The sequence below is a fragment of the Simochromis diagramma genome, unplaced genomic scaffold (genome assembly GCF_900408965.1).
Source record: "Simochromis diagramma unplaced genomic scaffold, fSimDia1.1 OVJJ01000205.1, whole genome shotgun sequence".
In the NCBI taxonomy this organism is placed as follows: Eukaryota; Metazoa; Chordata; class Actinopteri; order Cichliformes; family Cichlidae; genus Simochromis; species Simochromis diagramma.
Genome location: NW_024386782.1, coordinates 18,052,744 through 18,077,007, shown reverse-complemented (window position 1 = coordinate 18,077,007; position 24,264 = coordinate 18,052,744). Strand labels below are relative to the sequence as shown.

At 42.3% G+C, this 24,264-nt stretch overlaps 2 protein-coding genes across 4 annotated transcripts; one reads left to right on the top strand and one right to left on the bottom strand.

Moving 5' to 3' along the window:
- The first annotated feature begins 134 nt into the window (after positions 1–134).
- LOC120727879 (Golgi reassembly-stacking protein 2-like) lies at positions 135–5,148 on the top strand. Its single transcript, XM_040022466.1, has 10 exons — positions 135–328; positions 1,055–1,135; positions 1,244–1,447; positions 1,524–1,610; positions 1,703–1,833; positions 2,141–2,273; positions 2,539–2,665; positions 2,777–2,884; positions 3,255–3,377; positions 3,777–5,148. Exons 1-10 carry the CDS (start codon positions 266–268, stop codon positions 4,049–4,051), a joined length of 1,332 nt encoding a protein of 443 aa, XP_039878400.1. The 5' UTR covers positions 135–265; the 3' UTR covers positions 4,052–5,148.
- A 5,385-nt stretch (positions 5,149–10,533) lies between these two features.
- Positions 10,534–23,537, bottom strand: LOC120727878 (serine/threonine-protein kinase tousled-like 1-B). Of its 3 annotated transcripts, none has more exons than XM_040022464.1 (22): positions 23,092–23,537; positions 21,207–21,328; positions 20,504–20,572; positions 20,300–20,338; positions 20,107–20,182; positions 19,972–20,015; positions 19,802–19,885; positions 19,474–19,554; positions 19,264–19,356; positions 18,748–18,858; positions 18,027–18,163; positions 17,584–17,775; positions 17,333–17,399; positions 17,069–17,166; positions 16,622–16,703; positions 16,430–16,521; positions 16,245–16,334; positions 15,274–15,443; positions 15,009–15,144; positions 13,670–13,781; positions 13,469–13,576; positions 10,534–12,238 (listed from the first exon to the last, which is right to left on the bottom strand). In XM_040022464.1, exons 1-22 carry the CDS (start codon positions 23,216–23,218, stop codon positions 12,089–12,091), a joined length of 2,280 nt encoding a protein of 759 aa, XP_039878398.1. In that variant the 5' UTR covers positions 23,219–23,537; the 3' UTR covers positions 10,534–12,088. The 3 variants fall into 3 exon arrangements, with proteins under 3 accessions (XP_039878398.1, XP_039878397.1, XP_039878399.1); XM_040022463.1 differs by having other exon boundaries at positions 19,802–19,891; positions 23,092–23,535; XM_040022465.1 differs by lacking the exon at positions 20,300–20,338 and having other exon boundaries at positions 19,802–19,891; positions 23,092–23,532.
- Positions 23,538–24,264: the final 727 nt, after the last annotated feature.

Sequence of the window (24,264 nt, the reverse complement as noted above, 5' to 3'; positions counted from 1 at the left end):
TTTTAAATGTAAACGAATATTCGTTTAGGATTTTATGTGCTGCTGTCTGTCACTAAAGAGGCTTGTTAATATTAATTAGCTATTACCGACAGGAATTTCAAAGTTTTGAAAAGGCGTTGTTTCCTGCCACGTAATGACGCATGCGCATCAGTTCGCTTGTCGTTTGGCGACGTGTACCCGGTGAGTGGAAGTACTAAGGATTCTTAACTCGCTGGGTAACAAGCGGCCTTAAACCAAACTAAAAAGGCCTTAAAAGAGCAAAAGTATGGGTGGTTCGCAGAGTGTGGAGATACCGGGAGGAGGCTCCGAGGGATACCACGTCCTCCGGGTGAGTTTGTAGCTTCTATAGCCTGCTCTTAGCTCTTAGCTTAGCCTCCGGTCTGAGGCGAAGAATTCCCGGTTGTATGTGTTGACTTGAGGCCGGGGATGACTGCCGGGGCCTCCAGTCCAGCAAACCACCACGTCTGGGAAATGTGTAGTTTAAAGCTGTGTCAACCCAACACGCATCTTTAATCACGGTGTCTGTGTATGCCTGCTGCTCAGCTAGTTAAATATGCTTCCCGAAAGCAAAGAAACCGTAGGGCTAGTTGATGCTACGTCGCTAATTTGAATGACAGCTGCCAAGCTAGTTTTAGTAATAGACCCCGTTATCAGACATTTATCTTGTACACAGGGCTTTTTACCCTGTTTACATATGCTTAGCCTTTGATTAATCGACTAGTGAGCTAAAATGAGCATTTAGTATTTGTCGTCCAGTAGTGGTAACAGTGATATCAAAATAGCAAACACAGAGGCTAGACTTGATAGCATGAGTGTAGGATGAGTAGTATTGACCCCCATCCTGATTATGGTTTTCACACAGTGGTATTTGTATACAGGGTAACTCAGATCAAAGGCTGATTTGACGTCTTTGTATCCTAGAAGTTGCTCATTTGTAAGCCAGTTGAGTCATGACTAGTTTGCATGTTGATCAGCGCGATTTATTTAGAGGAAACTTGAATTTCAATAAAGCATCACAGCCTAGCAGCTGAGGATATCCCTCATTTTCATACAGGTTCAAGAGAACTCGCCTGGGCACCGGGCAGGGCTGGAGCCTTTCTTTGACTTCATCGTCTCCATCAACAACACCAGACTGGTGAGAAAATGCAGCACTTGCAGCTGGCAGGATGAAATAAGAGCCTTATGGAAGGCTACAGTTCACCGTTGCCCCTTTCTCTGCTTATGTTTGTTTCATTTTCTGCAGAACAAGGACAACGACACGTTAAAGGACTTGTTGAAAGCCCATGTCGAGAAACCAGTGAAGATGCTAGTTTACTCCTCAAAGACTCTGGAGCTCCGGGAGGCCACGGTGACCCCCAGCAACCTGTGGGGGGGTCAGGGCTTGCTCGGTGTCTCCATTCGCTTCTGCAGCTTTGAGGGAGCCAATGAGAACGTGTGGCATGTCCTGGTAGGTAGCCACAAAGGTTGTGTGTTGCATCATCTCCGTCTGTGTGATACAGCAGTAATTTTTCTATGTCTAATAGGAAGTGGAGCCTAATTCCCCAGCAGCCCTTGCTGGCTTGCGGCCACACACTGACTATATAATTGGAGCCGATACTGTTATGAATGAGGTTGGTTACCCATACTTATCTTGGTTCTTGCTGCTGTCACTCAATGTTACTAGTTCCTGAAGATTTACCTTCTTGTCCTCCTGTTTCTGCAGTCCGAGGACCTCTTTTCTCTAATAGAGAGCCACGAGGGGAAGGGCCTGAAACTGTATGTGTACAACACAGACACTGACAACTGCAGAGAGGTTGTTATTACACCTAACACTGCCTGGGGAGGAGAGGGCAGGTAATACACAGACTCCTGTTGGAATTTGTGTATTTTCAAAATAAGCGTCCTATTTATTTGCATCTGACATGATTAAAAATGGAAATGCATAAATATTATCAGCCAAGTAAGGTCAGCTATTTTTATTAATGATGATGTCCTTGAACAAATGAGCCAAAATGAGAATAAATAAAAAGGCCGATTTAAATCTCTTTTTAAAACATGAGAATAAAGGTGGTAAATTAAAGGTCTCAGACCAGGTGGATGTCAAATGATTTTCACTGGAGAACCCTGTTTATATTCACAGTGTTCTTTTCCCCTTCTCTAGCCTTGGCTGTGGGATCGGCTATGGATACCTCCACAGGATTCCCACCCGGCCGTTTGAGGAGGGGAAGAAGATCAGTTTCCCTGGAACTTCTTCCAGTGAGCCTGTCAGTCCACTGAAAGACGGATTTACTGAGGTCAGAATGTACACATTTATTTAAAAAACAGGGCAGTTTAAAGCTGCTTCAGTATGACTCTGTTGAAACTTTTTGTACCTGTGTCTTAGAGTTTGTGGGGCTATAAATCGATACCCACTATCAATCGCTTAAATTACTTGGTCTATGTGCAGGTACGGCATTGGAAGGGTTTGAGTGTTTGTTTTTCATTTAGCATGCACGCAGCCTGTTGGAGAGAACAGTTATGTTTTTCAATAGATTCAATGAAAATGTCTACCTTCTGCAGGTGCAACTTTCAGCAGTCACCCCTCCTCCTGCTGCACCTGCAATTCCCTCTGGCCTTGAAGGGTCACTGTCTGCCCTGTCAATCAGCTCCTCAGCCCCGCCCACCATGCCCAGCGAGCTGCAGACAGGTATGTCTGCACTTTCACTCACAGACGTTTGTTAAATCCACCAGTTTTAAGTTTGATACACGGCAGGAATATTCTCATCTAATGTTTAATGTCTCTCTTCTTCCAATTCAGGTTTGCCTACAGTCCCTCTTCTGCCCACCTCCACTAACCCCTCACTCACCCCTCTGCCTCCGCTGAATCCTGCCACTGCCGGCTTGAACCCAGCCACCACGCTACCAGGTGATTTCAGCAAGGTTCACACCCTTCCTCAATAAAGACACAAGTCTTTGTGTACACATTACACACATTCAGTGAACATATTCATGTTGACCTTTCCCACACTCAGAATGACTTTCCTTTACAAAACCTCATCAACTACCCCCTGCCCTTTCTTCTCCCCTGAGCCTTCTTTTTTTTGCTCACATCAGTGGCAATGGTGCTTTGTTATTTCTTTTGTTTTTTTAGTTGTGATTTGTGCCTAGTTTTACCTTTTTAGAGTGGTTTACTGCATTAAAGCTGCACGCATTCTGAAGAGCAGTGTACATAAGACTGAGGAAGTCTAAGAACATGAATGATTATGGTGGTTGTGTGGATGTGTTTGCATTTCTAGGTCTGATACCCCTCCCGGGTAGCTTAACAGCGCTCCCTAACCTTCCCAACCTGCCAGTCCTAGATCTCAGTGGTGTGTCACTAGCAGGCGGCAGCACCTTACAGCCACCAGCAGGGATGACAGGTGGGTAATGAAGACTTTACTCCAGTCTTTGCTTTTAAGCTTATGGAATAAAGGATCAGTTTAGTTTTTGAAAATGAAATATTATTTAATTACTACCAAACCAGGGAAGAAGTCTTGTGGGTAAACTGCTTCAAGTCTGTTCAGTGAGCAAAATGCACTGTTGCATTTAGGCAGCTGAGTGTGATCAGGAGATGGTTTGTAGTCAGATCTTGATGGTAAAAACATGTTCATGCCAGCGTGTGTTGTGACCCTTTATTTTTCCAAATCTCTACAGAGCAGCTAAAAAGAAGGTGAAGTGTGAAAATGTTCTGTGTTTGAAAAGTCAACTTGAGTTTAAACAAAAAAAAACCTAACATGAAGGAGGCACCTCAGTTATCCTCTCTTATCTGTCTTCAACAGTCCCATCTCTGGCTCCACTCCCACCCCTGAACCTTTCAAATCTGGCCACGTTGCCTCCTCTGCCCACCATGCTGCCCTCCCAGCTGCCTCCTGTCCTCTCTCAGGGTTTGACTCCCATGTTGCCAACTTCCACTGCCGCCCCTCCAGCTTCAGTTACTGTCACAGCAGCACACATGATTAATCCAGCCACCGAAGCCACAGCCCCCACAGAGGCAGGATCCACGAGCACCACGGAATCTCCAGCACCTACGGAAACAACACTAACGTCGTCATAACGTGGGAAATATGACTCCACTTCCCGTCAAACTCAAACACACCTGGTTTGGCTTATCCTTCCTTCTGTCATTCTCCGTGTTTTCTATTTATTTGGCTAAGAGTGAACAGACGCATCAGTTCAGACACAGAGGTCAGCATGCTCACAGGCAAGGAAGCTTGTGTGGAGCGAAGGAGGATGCAGAGAACAGAAAGCGCCTGTAGACTGGTCTGACTGCTGTGTCTGTATTCCCTGATGGCCATAACGCAGAGGAACTGTTAGCACTGCAGCTTGCCTAAGCTACTGCTTGAGGAAGATGAAGTCTACTCATTCATTTGTAGTTTACTTTTCACTTTTGCAGTTAGACAAGGCAAAGACCTCTGAGAGTTTCGCCTTTCTTGTATGGAAAACCTCTCTGTTTAAGTTTTATATAACAATTTATGTTAATGGATCTGGATGATAAACACAGTTTATTGAATTGCCAACATAATAAAGATAAAAACCGGGATTACAGCTGGAAGTAAGATGTTAAATGAATTAGTCCAGTCCAGAATGGAACTCACCATACTGGAAGAAATCAGACCATAAACCCAAGAAAAGAAATGTTTGTGCTGCTGAATAAACAAGTAAACAAATCCTGAGTGTGATCAACCAACAATTTCCTGTATCTTTTTTTTCTTATTAGTTAATAGAACCACCAGTCAGTAGATTAATTTGAGTCATATGTATTCATTTTTTGTTGCTGTATGTCTCCACCCAATGAATTATTGCATTATTTTGCACCACCTTTGTGTTTTAAAATTTATTCCCCTTGTGTGTCTCCTTGTATATCCAAAATCTGTACTTCATACCATCTCAACAACACCGAGAACAGTGAGAGCCCGAAGGCCGTGCCAGAGGATACAGAGGTTTACAGAAACACGAGCTACTGAGTAGAGTGTGCACTTGCTGCTGGATACATTAAACTTGTGAGAGGTTTTTAATGCAGAGCATATCTCCTGGCATGGTCTGAGTGGAGTGGCAGAGCTGCAGTATGGCCACAAGGTGTCACTGTAACAGAACTTTCTGAGAATATCTGCAGTATGTACAGGGCACGCAATAAAGCCAAATTAATTTTAACAGCTGCCTTTGTGTGTCAATTTATGTTGTGCAATGTTTGTTGCTACTAGTGAAAGCTACTTTGCACTTTCAATGTCCCAGATAGACAAAAACAACATGATGAAGATGGCCAAAAAGAAAATACAAGAACAAACAAGGTATTATGGAAAACTGGTGCAGCAGGGCTTGTGTATGGGAAGCTAGAAGATTCAATATTCTGCATCTAAGCAGCATTTCAGAAACCCACAGAATAAATATTTGGGGAACAAAAGAAATTTACATCTGCCTAATAATTCAGTTGTAAAGCAAACATATACGAGGTGCTAAAGATTGCAGTCACCAGAAAACATGTCTTTCAAAATTTGATACACTTTTTCATAATTTTTAGACAACACCTGATCATCGAAACAGTTTTCACATCATACACACAACCTGTAAAAAAACAAACAAAAGAAACACTACTTCTAGTTCGTCACACACCTCATCAGAAAATCAAAAATGTGAAGTCTGCTCAGCCTTGTGTGGTTGTGTCACAGTGATCAAACAGTCTTTTTCATATTTCAAAAATGTGAAACATCTGTATACAGTAAACATTAAAGATTCTCCTATTAACACTGTACTCTTTAATAGCAGAAAATGTTATGGTGACCGCTGGGAATCTGATGTGATTGGGTTGTACTTTTTACTGTTCTGAAACACCTCTGGACAGTTATGTTGAAGACTGACTTAAATTATCTTTAATTCAGTTATGGAGACATAAAAACAGAACATTTTTAACAGAGCTCGACCAATTTATCGGCAGACCAACATCATCAGGCTATACCAGCTGTTTGCTGATCTATCTGTATCGCTGTTTATAAGCATTTAAAAGTGAAAAGATAAAAAGAAAGGTGTTGATGTTGCACAGTTTGTTCAGTGCAACTGGTATCAGTGTTAAAACTGTATAAGTTGGGCTCTAGTATTAAATCCCCAATCAAAATGCTTAAAAACAAAACACACACAGACACACAAAACTTGCTAATTGCATCAAAATGAAGTTTTAAAAACCTTTTCCACCTTTTTCAAACATCTACTCGTTCAAAATGTTCCTGTAAATTCTTCAAATAGCACCTCTCCTTCTGATAATATACATGTTGAATATGCATTGCATTGCTGGTCTCATAAGACTGCAATCTCATTTGTTTACACATTTTACAGTCTTGTGCAACGTAATTATAAGAATTAAATTTAAAACATCTTTACTAGAGCAATGCATGTGTCTTATAAGACTTGCAAACACTTGGTATTGGGAGGGGAAATGGAAAATTCTTCTAAATGAAAACACGTCTGTGAAAAAAATGGATACATCAACAAGTTACATTTCTGCTGAAATTTTTTAAAAACATCTATAAAACATCCCTCCTCTTAAGTTCTTGATGTTGATCTTCAATTCGCCTTTGAGTCTGTTCTGATCCAGCTCATACCATCACACCATGAGCCACAAGTGTGAGCAACCTTGATTCATGTGAAAGGAAGAAGAAAAAAAAACATCCGTACTGTAAAAATATTTTGATTCTGCCACCTGTGGTTTCTGTTGTGCATCACAAGTACAAAATGTGTTGCAGTGAGTAAGAATGTGGTTAGTTTTGCAAAAGGAGCACATGAGCTTGGGGAATTGTAAGCAAACCGAGGATAATTATTAAAGGCTTTGCTAAAACAGAGACTGACTGAATAAATAGGCTCAGGCTACAACATTTCCTATAGATAATGAGAAATTTGTGTTTGAGAAATGCAGAAAAAAGCTTTAATAAAAGCCTGAAAGTGAACAAAAACTCCAAATGTGTGAAAATAATGGCAAAAAAACAAAGTGAATTGAACTTCCTCCAGGTCCTTAATTAGGGGGAAATGACATCAGTGGTTATAGACGCTGCAGATGTATGTATACTGGTATAATAGTCATACCTAAAATACTTATATTTTTAATATATATAAGCAATCACATACCCTATTCTTATGTGTAGTGATTACTAAAAACCTATTTTTGGCATTTAAAAGCGACAGTAGTTAGAAGTGACAGTAATTGTGGAGTGGAAAAGAGATCCTGCACATGCTTGAAACTTACCGAGCTGGAGGTTTATAAAAGGCAACGATACACAAACAGAGCTAATAAATCTGATGAAGGACAGCATTTTCTGTCTTTGTGGATACACACACTTTTTACTTCTATTAAGTTCAGTTTTATGCACCTCCCCCACTGATGCTGGGCGCCAAGATTAACCTAAGACATTCTCTAATTAACCTTGTAAAATTCAAACTGATGGCCTTCAAAATAAATTCTATGAATAAAATATCCATATTACTACAATCCTTTCTTCCCTCCATACCTTTTAACCACATTCAGGTGAGATTGTAATTGCACACTGTAACACAAGCCTGCTACAGCATTAAAATACACTCACCGGCCACTGTGTCGGGTACCCCATGTCACCTGCTTCTTTATCGGTTTTCTGCATTTTACCGGGGGGGAAATCATATTTGATAACTCCAAAATCTTGTATTGTCCTACAATTGAACTGTAGGATTGAAATTTTGAAACAAAACTGAATTGTCAGAGGTCAGAGGATAATGGACAGGCTGCTTTGTGCCGATGAGGAAGTCAGATAACCACAGGTATGCAGAAGAGTGTCTCTAAGCACACAAAACACAGAACCCGGAGGCAGATGAGCTACAGCAGCAGAAGACCACACCAGGTGTCACTCCTGTCAGCTAAGAACAGGAAACTAAAACTTCACACGTGGCTTACCAAAACTGCGAAGCAGAAAACTGCAAACACGCTGCCCAGTCAGAAGAGCCTTGATTTCTGTTGCGACGTTCGGATGATAGGCTCCCAATTTGGCATAAAAAACATGAACGCATGGGTCCATCCTGCCTTGTACCAGCAGTTCGGACTCAGTATCGACTGAGCATTGTTTAAACACCCCAGCTTGCCTGTATATCGTTACTGACCATGTTCATCCCTTTTATTACTCATCTGCAAATGGTTACTGGACTTCCTGACCAACCGCCCCCAACATGTCCGGCTGGATAACCGCTGCTCATCTATAATCACAATGAACACCGGTGTACCACAAGGCTGTGTGATGAGCCCTTTCCTCTACTCCCTCTTCACCCACGACTGCAGACCTGCTGATGGTTCCAACACCATCATTAAGTTTGCAGATGACACCGCGGTGATTGGCCTCATCAGTGACAACGATGAGGCCGCCTACAGGGAGGAGGTGGATCGTCTGGCTGAGTGGTGCGACACAAACAACCTGCTGCTTAACACCGAGAAGACCAAGGAGCTCATCGTGGACTACAGGAGGAATGCTGACCCACATCCACCCATCCACATTAAGGGGACGGCTGTGGAGCGTGTGAGCAGCTTCAAGTTCCTGGGAGTCCACATCTCCGAGGATCTCACCTGGACGACCAACTGCTCCAAGCTGGTCAAGAAGGCTCACCAGCGCCTCTTCTTCTTGAGGACTCTGAGGAAGAACCACCTGTCCTCAGACATCCTGGTGAACTTCTATCGCTGCACCATCGAGAGCATCCTGACCAACTGTATAACAGTCTGGTACGGGAACTGCTCTGCCTCGGACCGGAAGGCGTTGCAGAGGGTCGTGAAAACTGCCCAGCGCATCGCCGGAGCACCACTTCCTGCCATAAAAGACATCTACAGGAAGCGGTGTCTGAAAAGGGCTGGGAAAATCATCAAAGACCCCAGTCACCCATCACATGGACTCTTCACCCTCCTGCCCTCTGGGAGGCGCCACAGGAGCCTCCGGACTAAGACCACCAGGTACCGGAACAGCTTCTTCCCCACAGCTGTCAGACTCCTGAACTCTGCCTCCTGACATCTGACCCACGTTAAACTCATGGACTGAACATACACACACCCACAATGGACAACTGTACCCTCAAACACACAATAATAACATGGACTGAACCACCACTCACAACCACTAGCACTTTATATAGCCTCTGTAGAATTATCCACATATCTCACTTATCTTAACTGCACTACTGTATAGCTCTGTGTAAATAATCATTCTGTACATACGATAATTTTTAACCCTACAACTGTTTACAACTTGCATAGTTCCCATTTCTGTATAGCTGTATATCTCAGATTCTGTAAAGTTATTTATTTCATATTCTGTATAGTTTTTCATATTTATATCCTGTTCATAGCCTGTACATAGCTTGTACTCACTACAGCCTGTACATACTTATAGTTATAGAATATTCACAACATACTTCATACCGTGTACATTATAACATACCATAATAGACCCATTTCTGTAATATATTTACATATCTATATTATTGCTAATATTTATTGTAATATATCTATATCACTAAAGCACTTCTGGATGGATGCAAACTGCATTTCGTTGCCCTGTACCTGTGCATGTGCAATGACAATAAAGTTGAATTCTATTCTATTCTATTCTATTCTATCGTGCCTGTATAACACACGTCGCAAAACTCAATCATCTCAAACTGGTTTCTTGAACATGACAAGCTCGCTGTCAGCAGATCTCAATCTGTTTGGGATGTGGTGGAACAGGACATCGTCATCTTGGATTTCAGCCAATAAATCTGCTGCAGCTGTGATGTCATCATGTTAATGTGGACCAGAATCTCTGAGGAATGTTTCCAACACCTTGTCAAATCCATGCCACAAAGACTTAGGGAAGTTCTTAAGGAAAAACTGTCTCCATTAGTGTAACTAATGAAGTGACTACCAAGTTTTTATATCTATCTATAGCTACGCATACATAAATATAAATATCGCACTTTCTTTGGCAATTACCACATGGGTGTTATCGCCTTCCTCCAGTCTCCATCTTGTTGCACTTCCACCAAAGTTACATAACCCTCCACAGGAAATATGGGTCGCACAGCAGGAACTAGTTCTTGTCAGGCAATCTTTTAACGACGAAGCCTAGCATCAGATTCCAAACATGATATGGCTTTTACTTTACTAATGGATGTATTTCTATTAAAACATGTTTTGCTGTGTGTACCTGATATTTCACACCGTTCTGTTCAGCAGATGAAAACAGAGGGCGGTGTGTTTGTTTCTTTTATTAAACTTGAAACTTGTTATTCCACTTCCTCACTTGCTTTCACTTTCACACAAGCCATGGGAGCTCCTCTCCTGCAGTTTAATGCTCTTGTAATGTTTCTGAATTGATGTCGAGTTTCTCCGTTTGTTTTTTACCCATATGACAGCTAACATTTCAACAATCAATTCAGGATAAATGTTTAAATTAAAGCATTATTTTTATCAATCCCCTTATCACTTGCGGCACATAAAATTCTTACCAATCCGGGATCCACGTTGCCTACATTTGTGAGGGCTTAAAAGGCACAAAACCATACAGGTAAGTGTTTTATTTAGACAATGACAACATCTGGATATATCCACTCAAACTCTAGCCGCAGTAAATCTTGCTGCAACCGCAACCAACCTGGAGCGTGCACACTTCTGCTGGCATGAACATTTCTCACTACACAGCGCACTGGGCCTTTGCTCTATAGGTCTGTCGGACTTTTACATCAAAATAATCAAAAAAAGTTTTGTGGGTGGGAAATAGACCAAAAAAACAACAACAAAAAAAACAAAACAAAACACAGAGGCTGAATGTTGGTGGCAGAAGAACGTGTTGCATTCCCTTGAACAGCACAGCGGGCGTCTTATTTTATAAGAACAAACAAAAAAAATCCTCTTAACACAGTTCAAGTATGCACATATGCGAGGTGAAAATCATTCACAGACGTGTTACAAACTAAAAGCGACACTTATAGCAGCAAACTGAGAACAGCTTTCAGGAGGAGATACAAATTAAATGGAGCTAAGTGGTAGCAAGGAAAAGCCTCAATATTATTGATCTGCTAATGATTGACGTCTCCTGCACGTGAAATCTACAACCAATTCTGCGTCCTGATGACAGCAACAGCTGATCCAGCCCCCCGCCCCCTCTTCTTCAGGAGAGCTGGCGGGCGGGCGGGGGGTACAACATGACGGATTTTTTACCTGAACAAAAAACGATTAAGACAGATTCACAGATCCACTTCCTGTAGACCTCAAATATGTTGTAAAGCAACAAAAAGGAGGATAAAAAAAAAAAAAAAAAAAAAAGTAAATGGAAGTGAAATTTGATGAAGCGGGAATAAAGCCCACATTGCAGTGCTAAAAGCCAGCTAGGAGACCAGATGAAGGTAATCTGGATTGGAAACGCAAACTGAATCCAGAAATATGTAATTTTTTTCCTTTTTTTTTGTTTTTAAACATCAAGTCTGATAAAGGTTACGTGGTCACTTCAGAGTCCTCGTCTCAGATCACTTTTTAAGTTAATCCCTGTGGGGTGCAGATAGGAGGCTACAGGTAAAGTCATTCGGGCGTCTCATTAAAATGAATTGCAGGTCGCCTCAAACACCGGTGCCTCCTCTGCGTGTCCGTTAACCCCCATCTTCTGACCCCTGCTGGTCAGCGCCCTCATTAGCATCGAGACTGTAACTGCAGCGTTATGTTGACGTGAGTTTTAGCCACCTCATGAGGTGTTTTATTACGTGCGTGTGTCTACATGTAGATGTATATAGAGCTACGAGAAGGGAGCAGGTCATTTAATGTCTTTTAAGGAGTTAATTCCTTAAACAAATCCTCTAGATTCATCGTCGTCGTCTGCTTTCCGCTCTTCTCCCCATCTATTCCTTCGCTTTATACTCCGTCTCCTCTCTCACATAATTGAGTTCAAGAGCATGATCAGCCTTTACTTCCTCTCATTTTTCCATCTTTTCTCCTGTTCTGTTGCTAATGTATCCGTTTTAGCAACAGCTCAGGTGGAGAAAAAGAAAAAACAAAGATCCACATCTACTAATCGATGAACATTCCTGCCTCAAGACTGGCCAGACGGTCCCATCAGAATGTTAGTCAGTAGGTGGGAAGAGATGAGGCGGAGGGCTGCAGAGAGCCGGAGGAGTTTGAGCGTCTCATGTGAGGGAGGAGGTAGGTGTCCGAGCACAGCTGGTGAACGTCGTACCTATCCTCCTTGCGATAGGCCAGACAGCGGCGGATAAACGCCTGCAGAGCACAAAAGAGCACAAATTAAAATGATAGGAGACATATGCTACTCTACCTTTTGTTACTGTTTGCCACTAATTTAGATCCTATTTATGGAAAGGCAATATTATCAGCTGCTTCTCCAGTAAGTCTCTCACAGGTGAACTGCGGGTGGCTGGGTATTCTTATTCTGCTTTTAACATTTCTCCACCAGCTATGGGCTCTCATTTGAGTGTCACTCCAGCTTGCAGCAAATTTTCAGGCCAGAACACAGACTACTGTCAGCTACTTCAGCTCTGAAATGTGTAGTCGGAGTCTAGTGTAGGACGAGATCCTCTCTGGAGAAACAGCTGAATGATATCAGGGTAGGAAACAAGACGTGATAAAGGAAGGGGCGTAGCTAGCAGCTAGCTAAAGAAATACTAAAATGAATCATGTGTGTCTGGCTGTCCCACCCAACTAAAGTCGAGGAATAGGAAACTACTGGTTGCAGCTGACTCAGATGAACGAACATGTGTCAACGTGTCGCTGGACTGCCAAACTAAATCTCTGTTAATTATTAACACATTAGTGTGCAGCTGTAGCCAAAACTGCAACACAAGTCTCACCCTGCTTACGCTTAAAAAAAGAAAAAATCATCTTGAAATGTGAGAAACTAAAACCAGTGAACTTTTCTGATTTCTTTCACACCACAGACAAATAGGTCATTACATTTGTGTTAAAATAATATAGAAGTTTATCTCTTCAACTACACAAGGTTTGCCTCGATTTAATATCTCTAAATTTCGCCAGATGTGATTATTTACTGATGGACTGTTTCATGTCACTTTGGGTTTTACAGGATTTTGCATTACTGTCAAACAGCAGATCCATTTGTCAGGTATTGAATTACCTGGGCCCAAAACAGACGTCCCAGCATGGTTATTAAATCTATGGATATTCCTTTTAGTTGGGTGTAAAATATAGAAGATTTTATCCACAGCGCCCTCTATTAACTCACCATTAAGATGCTATGCGGTTGAAGGTCATTAGGAGATGCCATTTACAGGCTACTTTTCAGTCCCGAGTTTCAGCTTTATTGCATTAATGTTGAAATATTGCATCACTATGAACATAATGTTCGTGCAATTTGAGATATCGAGCAACAGGAGTAAAACTAAGCGCAAGCAGCATCCATTTTATAGCAGCTGTATCAATAAAGGTGACGTAAATGCCCTCGTGTGTCTGTAAACGTGTCTGTGTGTGCGTTACCTTTGCCTCCGTGCTGGCCTGTGGTTTCGCTGGGAACTGGACTTCTGTGGCTTTGAGGATGGTGTTTTCCTGGAGGATGTCCTGCTGTGACTGATTGTGACCAAACGGCTGTAAAAACAAAACACAAGATTCAAATTCAAAATGTTCATGTCACTTCATCTGACATTGGATGTTGTGGTGCATGGTGTTACGATGCGGCACCTTGCGTCCATAGAGGCACTGGAAGAAGATCACTCCCACAGACCAGACATCCACCTTGTTGGAGATCTTAGGTGGTTCCTTCCCCACCACAAAGCACTCTGGAGGAAGGTACCTAAATACAAGATTAAGCAAACAGATTTAAAAAAAAGGACACTGGCTATCAGATTAGAAATACTATATGACATTATCTTTAAAAAACTGAATTGAGCTGCTTCCATACGCGGGCAGGTCGGTAGAGGTGTGATTTCTCCTGGCACAATCTACACACTCAGACATACCACAACTACACACTTGCATACAGAGCACCAGCTGTTCGACAAGAGGCCAAAATTTGGGGCTTTGTGCATCTTTTTTGTGCTGCAAATTTATTTATAAATAAAACTATACGCTCTGACTTAAAAGCGGACTAAAAGCGCTAAAATGAATTTTCAATTTGTCTCATTAATCTCGACTAAATCAATTTGCTCAGGAAGACAAAACAGTAAAATAAATAAGACATCACTAGTCAGTTAGAACATAGGATAATTATATAACCATTCACTGAGTGGTGAGGGTCAACAGGGGTTTTGAAAATTGTGTGCGTGGAGCAGGCTTTTCTTAGTGGGTACGATGCATTCTGATCACTCGGTCAGTTAATAGCTGGCTTTCGCAATGCATTCTGGGATACCTGATGGTCCACATCACCACTCCCATCAGTCCATTATTTGAGACATATATGCAAGGTAACCAATCAGACGTTGACGAGCTGTAGCGACAGTTTAAACGATTTCATGCTGCACTGCAGCACACGAATCATCAAATAATTACAGTGAAATACTTCAATGTTTTTAGATAATAAACAAATATTTTCAATAATTATTGATATATTTATTTATGATCTATTTATTTCCTTACTTTCAATTGAAATTCATTTCTGACACATTTACATAATTATTCACAGATGTATTTATTTATTTCATTTCGGCACTTTTAGCCCTCCACTGTTTCCTTCTATGCGATAGCATGCTGCATGTGACATCTTTGTTATTGTTCTTCTCATGTGGGTAAGTTCAGGACTGTAACCTGTGCAGATCCATACTTGACTCTATACCTACCATATTTTAGTCACAATTCACCGTACAGCTTATTAGTAGCGCAGAGACACAATTTATACACGACATACGCCCACAGATTTAGTGCGCTGTCTCTTTCAGGTAATCTGCAATCATGGGTTTAACCTGTCTGTCAGTCTGGGAAGAGTATTAGTGTGTGTGTGTGTGTGTGTGTGTGTGTGTGTGTGTGTGTGTGTGTGTGTGTGTGTGTGTGTGTGTGTGTGTGTGTGTGTGTGTGTGTGTGTTACCAGTAGGTGCCCGCTCCCTGTGATGTGAGATCCATGCCGTCAACACCATAGTTGTCATCGTCCATTATCTTGGACAGGCCAAAGTCTGTGATTTTGATTTCTCCACATGCTGTACCATCCACCAGCAAGATGTTACCTAATTGCCACAAACGCAGGAGATTCAGTAACTGTTTAACAATCAGATATCCTGCTTTAACAGTGAAACACTAAAAATCGTTAGAGGAACAACAATTGACTTTGATTTCATGCCAAACAGGAGACTAACCAGGTTTCAGGTCGTAGTGGATGATGGGGGGTTTGATTTCATTGAGGTAGCGCAATGCGCTGACAATTTGCATGACAATGGAGCGTGCCTCTTTCTCTGACATTAGCTTGTTTTGTTTCAGGTAGAAGTCCAGGTCATTTCCTTCACAGAACTCCAACACCGTGCAGAACCTAACAAAGACACATGCACATGGTTACATACCGAGGAAAACAAACAAAAAAAACAACAAAAAAAAAAACGATGAACAAACAAGACGAGAACAGTCTTTGCAACTTCAGCTTGTCATCAGTTTAGTGATCCTTAAGTAGCTAGATACACTGATTAACCAGTATACCTTTCTCTCAGGAGATGGAAAGCCTAGAGGCTAAGAAGAGACATTTCCTTCCCCCATATGTAGGTCAGAGGTCAGGGTCAGGACTTTGTGCTATTTAATGAGACCGATCTCAGTTTCCAGCCATGTAAGCGAGCTGCTTAGTTATCCAAGGAACACTTTGCGAAGTCGGTACAATATGAGCAAGAGTAACCTCAGAAATATTTAAACTGTCTTTCTGGACAAACATATAATGCCCTCATTTAGGTATGTGAGACTGGCTGCCACTTCCTTTAAGCACCCTCCGAGTCTGGGTGACTACAGCTCATGTGCTGAGTTAACACCCACGGACAGAAGTTAAACCTTCAAAAAATAACATCCATTGTCAGAGCACGTTAACACTGAATCATACATTCCACTGTGATTTTCTAATCTGATACCACCCTGAACTGGAGCCTCGAGGCACAACACAAACAATTCATGCATTATTTGAATATTTACTGGGTTTGGTCTTTGAGAAGCTTCAACACTAACTAGTGTGCACCATGCTGGTTTACAGCCATTAGAAAAAAAGGTTTTTAACACAGTGCTAAGAGAGGCGCATCCTGAGGATATGTGAACCCAACAGGGCAGCAGCTGGCAGATGTCACAGGTCACTCACGTGTCAGTATCCAGGGAAAAATAGTCATACAGTTTGACTATTCTGGGATGGTCCAGCTGCTTGTGTATCCGGTACTCCCTGCATGCATGCCTAGAAGGGAAAATGTGTCAAAACAGCATGTGTAAATAGGGAAACATGTTGTCTTTGTGGACCTCAATTATTTTGTGTCTGTGGATGAGACCTACTTGTGGTAGTTCTCCTTTTTCTCCTCTCTCCAGTTCTTGTTGAGCTGGTGGATTTTAACAGCAGCATAGCGCTGCTCGAACAGGTCAAAGGCCTGCACGTGAAAGGAAAGCACACTCAGACATTTTGTCTGTAAACATACATACGCCCAAAGAGAAAACAGGAAAAGCGCAGTCCTTCCACAAAGACAATACCTTATAGACTTCACTGAAGCCGCCCCTGCCCAGCAGGTGCAACAGAAGGTACCTCTCATTCAGGGTGGGATGGTCTTTAAATCTGAGTGAGAAAGATGCTTAGTGAGCAAAAAAAATTAACACAGCATAAAAAAAATACTAACCATTCATACAATCAGGATGTGTGAAGTTTCTATTATATCATCTGCCTTGTGATACAGCAAGTTTCGGTGCCAATGAATGAGGAATTAACCTAATGAGTACACAGCTGCTCAAGGCAATCACCAACTTCTTTGTGATTTATATTCATTATGTGACCACTTGATGATTTTATTACACATTAATTTTGTTTTCATTCATCGGCTCTACTAAATGACCACTGTGGAAAATAATACTAACGCTCATCCACAGTCACGTCTTAACTGTCAGTAAACAAGATCCTTCAGCGGGGTTGCCGAGTACACTTACGCTGAGCTGTCCTCGTTGTTTATCCTCTTCAGCTCTCTGATATGAAGGTTCCTCACCCTCTCCAACCGCTCCAGCTCTGCTTGGATCTCTGCCTCCTCCTGGACAACCATGAAATTCAAACATTTTACAGTTTAAAAGCGTTTCACTCATAGTTATGGTCAAATTCTGCTTTCAGCAGAATTTTAACAATGTTTTCACAAACAGTTGGTTTATTAGCTGATGCTTTTTTTTCTTTTTTCTTTTTTTTTTTTTTAAAACACTCACCTTCTTCAGATGTCCAAGGCGGAGCTTAAAGATTTCTTCCTGCTCGTGGTACTCAGCGAGGGTCAGTCTGCCAAAACACAAGAGAAATCGAATTTTCCTAATTCCAAATGACACCACTGCTAACCACGGCTTTCAGTAACTTTAAAAAAATAAATATTCAAAAGTGAAAGTTAAAACTACCCATAGAAAACAATGAAGAGAAGTTTAGTATCATTCTCACAGACAGCATATACTTATTTCATTGTACTCACAGCTGGGGCAAGGAGGGTTTCAGGAAGGGGTCAGAATCGTTGCCGTTAACCACCTTCGTTTTGCGCTGCTTGGGCTCAGATGCGGAGGCCACAGAGAGGGAGGGAGCTGCAGGGTTTGGAGGCTTCCTCTTTGCCAGCAGCTTCCTTTGGCGCTCTATGTCCTCTCTCTGCTGGTTGATGCCCTCCTGCTGCCTGTGTAGAAAGAAAGGCACAAGCAAGAAATGGATCATACGGCAAACACTAAGGCTGGATATAGACAACTCATCGCTGTTTATATTCTTGGCTGTGAAGTGAAGCTTGCACAGAAAAATCACTTGTGAAAAAAATGTTGTTTTTTGTGAAAAAAATGTTGTTTTTTTTCCACAAAGAATCCAAACACAGTCAACTATAAATAATAGTTGACTGTGTTTGATTTAAAAACAAAACAAAAAACAACACATCACTTGATCAGGTTCTGGAATGCGTATCCGTCAGTCCACTGCTCCGTGTAGGATGCTCCGTGTCTGACGGTGGTGAAGTGGCCGAGACGGAGGCGATCCTGCATGCTCTTCTCGCGACATGACTGCTTCTCCTGAGTGCTCTGTGGGCAAAAACAAAAAACAGAACAAAAACAGGCAGGCACACAGTTAGAACAATGGCTCTGTTGTTGAAGTATCTTAGCTGAGGCTCGATACTGTTTTCAATTCAAGCTAAGGACTCTAGCAAAATATTCCAGTGATGAACCCTGATCAATTACCATGCAGACTAAAAGCAACGTTTAAATATTATGAAACAACACAACTCTGAACTAAGAGAGGTTGTTTAAACACCAAGTCCTTCCACCACTGTGATACTACATTTATCTCAGTGGAATCCGAATGAGAACAAGTGGCTGGTGAAGATGTTCAAAAACCTACCAACCGAAACACGCTTTTCTTTCTCTCAGCAGCTGTACAACCACAGCAAAGCTAAAACACCAGAGAACACTGGACTAAGAAATGTATTTTTCTTTAATGTCGTCACCTTTGCAAACAATAAGCTTCACGTTTACTCAGTAAACATTAGCTAATACATGGTAACACACTCCTGCATCATCTCCTCTTTCACATGTTAAAGAGAAACAATCAGCTTTAAATGTAGTATGTTTTTTTTTAGCCAAATGTATGTATGTGTATGAAAACACACCTTTTCTATGAGCAGCTTCTTGCTCATGGTGATGCACTTGTTGAGTCTCTCCTTGTATTTCTCCAGGAGTTTTTGCTGTTCATCAATCTGCCGTCGCAGGTCACAGTTAGCCTGTTAAAAAACAAAACAAAGAGGAACACAATGAAAGACTGTTTACGTGTAATATAAACCTAGTGTGATTTTGAAAATCTTGGTCCACTACAATCATGCCTACTTATCAATCAATCAACTGGACATGGCAACAAAAACCTTGACATATGGTCTAGATTATTTAAAATGATGCTAGCCAGCCAGACCAACAAGTTTAGTTTGGATCCATTTTCATGTAAACACTCAGTCAACATAAATGTTTTACAAGTCAGAGCCAGGCACTAAAGGCACTTCCTCTCCTTTGAAAGTAACCCTGAAGATTAAAGCATATTGGCCAACTGACTGATATGGAGACTACAGCCCCATGCGATCTGAACAGCCGTCCATCCTTCATCAACTGCTGATCAACACGGAGATCTAACTCACCCTGAGCAGGTCATCTATTCGCCCTTCTTTCTTTTCCAGGTCCAAACTTTTGTTGCTCTCCAGGGCAGCGAGTTTTAGGCCCGTCAGTTCAGTCTAAAAAAAGCCAAATAAACAGGCACCAGTAAGAGACGACGACTGCCTGAATAAAAATTTAAAAAGAAGCAGAAGAAGAAGGAAAAAAGCCTCATCATGTCAGTGTGTAATTCTTACCTGGACACATTTGCTTGAGGAAGCTTTGAGATTGTGCTCTCCAAAGCACAGACTAGTAGGTGAGGAGCTATTCTGCCGGATCTACGCACACAAAGGTTTTGTTATAAATATTAAATTTACAGACATTTACTTGTACACAATGCCAATAATCGATCGAGTAAGTCTGATCCCTGAGCAAGACTTTTAGAGGACACATGCTTATTTGCAGCATCATATTGTTTTCTTAAAGTGTACTAGAGTAGCTTTGGAGAATTCACAGTGCTAAATAATCCTTATTTAGCTGACACTCGGCTTTGGTGAAGCCCCAGTTCATCCCTCAAATACTCACGATGGAGCCTGGGGCAGAGTGTGAGTTCTGCGGAGAGCGGCGAACTGATGGGAGACCTCTGACTGGACTGGAACCATTTCCACCCTGGAACTTTGCACAGAGGATAAACTTAAGACTTAAGAAAGAGGTTCGAAATTATAAGAAGAAAGAGCAGTTTTTGTAATACTCACATCAAAATAGTCACTGATCTTGGGCCCACGTGTCGAGGTCTTTCCTGCAAAAACAGAACAAAACAGTTCAAATTCAATGTCAGCCATCAATAACCTCCCCGAATCATGCTGCTTTAACGCAGACATCCACCATACCTTGACTACTCTCTGAATAGGTATCAGCTTTCCTTTTTCTCCCTCTGGACGACTCAGAGTGCTTCTTCTCCGGAGTCTGTAAATAGATATGAAACAAAAAAGAAAAGCATGAATCCCCTGTGTTTTATCTAACAAGGCAGGATCTTGTGGTGGTGTTCAGCAGGAAAGAGCAGCAGGAAGGAAGAGTACATACTGAGTAGGCAGGAGAGCTCCCTCTTTTCAAATCAGAGTTCTAGAAAGAGAAAAGAGGGAGAGGTGGAGGTAGCAGGAGAGGCAGAAAAGAAAGAGTGGGCAGTGCAAGGAAAACACTGACAATATGGCTATGCTTATAAGCACATATTACTGTGCATCTCTTTATTAAGTGGTGTAATATGCTCTGACTGTATGTGAGTTTCACCTCTGACTCTTTGTCACTAGATGATCCCAGACTTCCATAGCTGTGATTAGAGGATTCATTAGCCAGACCCTATTCAGAGCAAGAATTCAAACACAGAGAACAAGAGAACAGTCAGCACAAGTCAGCTATTCAAGTTCTATAATGATCACTAAACGTAAACAGCAGTAAAACAAACGCTGAAGGCAGGCGACGCGGCTGGCTCATCTGACAGGAATCTAGTCTCTGCAGTCCTAAGGTGTGTCACTTGGATCTCTTCCAAATCATGAACATTTCCAGGAACTATGACCTCCTTTTTAGGAAAACAGGAACTTTTTTGCCTGCTTTTCCACTAGCAGGAACACGTGTTTGATTTTTACTTCTGGGATTGTGACGTAGCACTTTTTGGCAACTTCTGATCATGGTGGGAGTTAGCCATTGCTGCTTTAACTTCCGTAAAGCATGTTTTCTACAGCTAGCAAGTACCAATTGTCAACTAGATTGGATTGGCAGTTTTTTTTCCCCTTTCACACTCAAGCTAATTTCTCATGTAGCTCCTACAGTAGGGAAAAACAAAGGCATTTACAGCTCTGTAATGAGTCAAGAAACAAAGACGCACAAAGGGAAATTTTCTGAAGAAGTTTTTGTGCACTAGCTAACTGTTTTTGAGCGAGACATATGAAAATGGAGGCTTTATTTATTTATCTCTTCTTCTGTACTGTGTTACCTTAGCACCGCCGCTCGTGCTCCCAGTGCTGCCTCCCGTGTTGCCGCTGACAGCTCCTGTAAACCTGGCCTCCAGCAGCTCCTGTCTCCTGGGGTCCAGGCTGTGCAGCTCCTCCATTGGGCCTGGAATGACGACAAAAGCACAATACAGTGAGACGCTTATATTATCACCCATAATTGTGCTATACAGAATTAGAGCAGAACACACTGCTGTGAAAAAAAAAAAAAGAATAAAAATACCCAAAAGGAATAAAAACGAGCGCAGGAAAATACATAAGCCGACAGTATCAGGGATGGGCTGAGGAAAAATTAGAATGAGAATAAAAATAGAAAAATGCATTTCATTCGACTGGGAAGGAGGCAGCCCTTCAAAAGATGTGTTTGCAATATATATGCTGGAAATTACAGCAGCTGAGTGACACTGTAAGTACAAACAGAAAGCATGGAGGTCATTTTACACCTAGAGAAATGGGACGAGAACAGACCGCGCTGGCTTGAGTCTGCCAACACAAAAATTGTCAGCTGGCCCATCTACAGTATTGTTTCTTTAAAAGTTAGCCTGTCACACATCCTCACTGCACTGTCCTCAAGCAGCTTAACATTTCAGGATTTCAGTACTTCTGAACATTTGCAGATGGAGGAAAAATAACAAGTTGCTACATCACTCAAAAAAGAAGCAGACGGCAGCAGTGTGTCTAATTGAAATGCTACACGTGTGCATCAGTTCTCCTCACCCTGTTGAGTATATATATATATATATATATATATATATATATATATATATATATACATATACATATATCTCACACACGCACAGTCAGACTGGACCTAGAACAACCAGTTTCCCAAGTGAGAGGAAGGCAGGTCTTCATACTCCCTGCTGTATGCTGCAAGTGTTTGTTTCCTTATTGGACATTTCCTGGCTGTCATCTTTACACAGCTTCTGGCACAGGGGCAAGCCTTAAAAGGCATAATGGACATTATGAAACCTTTGTGCAGTCAAACTGGGAGCACAACAAAATATCAATAGTATGTAGGGTTATTTTAGGAAAGACAACATTTGGGTTAAGTGATCTATAAAGCTAGACCTTCGTGTTGGGAGAATTATTTTGTCTATTTGGACATTATTGTTATGGGTCTTGCGTAAAAAAAATATTTTAATAAAAAAAATAGTCTTGAGCACGTATCCTATATCGGTATGGTACCTATTACGAATATTTTGATACGCATTTTCGGACTAACTTCGTAACATCGTCGCTGTCTCAGTAATTTTCCTCTGCCCTATAACTAATGGCCTTAGCTGGAAGAGTCTAAACGACTGCTGATATTTGCCCAGTTTTGTCACATTACATCCAGCAACTCCGAGTCACAAGTAAATAACATCACGTCAACAACATAGCAAAAGACGTGGAACAACAAATGCGCCCAAACTGGTTAAAAAAGTGCAACCCACGGCCTGTTTGGCAGTTCAAAGTAGCGGGGTCATGCATTACAGCGCATTAATGGATGCATGCATAGCTGCGTTAATAATAATCCACTAGAAGCTGTTGACAGGATGTTACAAACTGCTACAAAAACACTGTTTTCGGATCGACGGCGATCGAGTGACAAGAGATCACGAAACATGACAGCGAAACAAAACGAAACAACAAGCTAGCACTGCCTTTGTGCAAACACGATAGCCCGTTGCTACTTAGACTGGCCATCAACTGAACTGACAGCTGACATTTGGCTTCCAATTCACGGCATCACTGAACTTGACATCCATTTTTTTTACTTGAACAAACGCTAGCTCGACACGGCCAAAATAATCCACTTCTCGGGGGGGAAAGAACGCACTTTGGGGAGAATGCGAGCGGGTCGTGCACTTGGGTGAGCTGGTGTACCTTCCTTGCTCTTTGCGGTCGCCGTTATTTGTGGTTGAGAAATCGTTGGGGACGAGGAGAGCTGCGACCAAGATGGCGTCGCCTCCAAACTTCCACCACCACTTCCACTGTTACTTTGGACACTCATGAAGCCACTTTACCGCCGTGAGGAGCCAGCGTACACACTGCCGTTCGCGGAAATCCCGAACTCGCGTTCATGGTTCTTGACACCTGCCGTCGCCAAACGGGCCGGTAAACGTGAGTAACTCCGTGGCTGTCGGAGTCGCTAGACGTCTCGCATTTTGTGCTCCGTGCGGGTCCTGCGGAGGAGCGGCTTCTTTCGAGACTCGTTGAAACCGATCCAACGTAACCTTTGCATGATGACCGCACGCGCGCCTGTCAGCATCCAGTTCGCGAGCGGAGCTTTGATTCTGGTAGGCGAGGCTATCGCGAGGCTCGCGCGCGCCTAGCTGCGCGGTGGGGGGATGGCGTGACACCGAAACAGACACTGATCTGGGATCATTTTACCCTCCTCCAAAGTAGCCCGAGGTTCACCAGAAGGCGCTGCTCAGCGTCGACCTGAGAACAGCTCCTTGTTTTGGTGAAAACAACAAGCACCCAAAAAAAATGGCCGAAAGTTCGTGTCTGCTTAGATAGAAGGAAGGGAAAGATAAACGCGCAGTAGGCTTTATGTACACACACATAGTCATACAAACTGACTTTATGTTCGTAGATATGCGCACTACTGTAAGTAGTACGTACAGTGTGCCAGTTTAATTTGGCAGCAGGGAGTGAGCGTGTGGGTCTGTGTGATGACTGAGTAAATGTGTTACAGTAGGCAGGGCTGTGGTCTTGATATACTGTTGTTTCAGTCTTGAACTACAAGTTGCGGGGAGGAGGAGGAGGGAAGGAAGGTATGGGGTGCAGGTGGTGGGAGGATAGTGATGTGGTCTGGGCTATAAGGTCTTTTGTTCCAAAATTGGTGCAGTGCATCAAAATGCCTTTGCTGTGTTGTAAGGCAGCACACACACACAAAACTCTCTAACATTTAACTGTCTGGCCTACATCTCCCTCGGATTCCTGTCTAATACATTTATGTAACCTCGACATGTGCAGCTGGGAGTCAACGACTGTGCGGGGAAGCTTCCTAATCCCTAATATTTTTAGTGTTTTTAATCTTACGGGTTCAGATAA

Bases quoted from the DNA above. Each gene is read 5' to 3' on its own strand.
- LOC120727879 (XM_040022466.1), top strand. From the start codon at position 266: ATGGGTGGTTCGCAGAGTGTGGAGATACCGGGAGGAGGCTCCGAGGGA. The intron at 2,885-3,254 runs GTGATTTCAGCA...TTGCATTTCTAG, and splicing joins CCCAGCCACCACGCTACCAG to GTCTGATACCCCTCCCGGGT. The intron at 3,378-3,776 runs GTGGGTAATGAA...TGTCTTCAACAG, and splicing joins GCCACCAGCAGGGATGACAG to TCCCATCTCTGGCTCCACTC.
- LOC120727878 (XM_040022463.1), bottom strand. From the start codon at position 23,218: ATGAGTGTCCAAAGTAACAGTGGAAGTGGTGGTGGAAGTTTGGAGGCG. The intron at 19,357-19,473 runs GTAAGAATTACA...GGCTTTTTTTAG, and splicing joins CCTCAAGCAAATGTGTCCAG to ACTGAACTGACGGGCCTAAA. The intron at 16,522-16,621 runs GTATTGTCTTTG...TTTCACGTGCAG, and splicing joins GCTTCAGTGAAGTCTATAAG to GCCTTTGACCTGTTCGAGCA.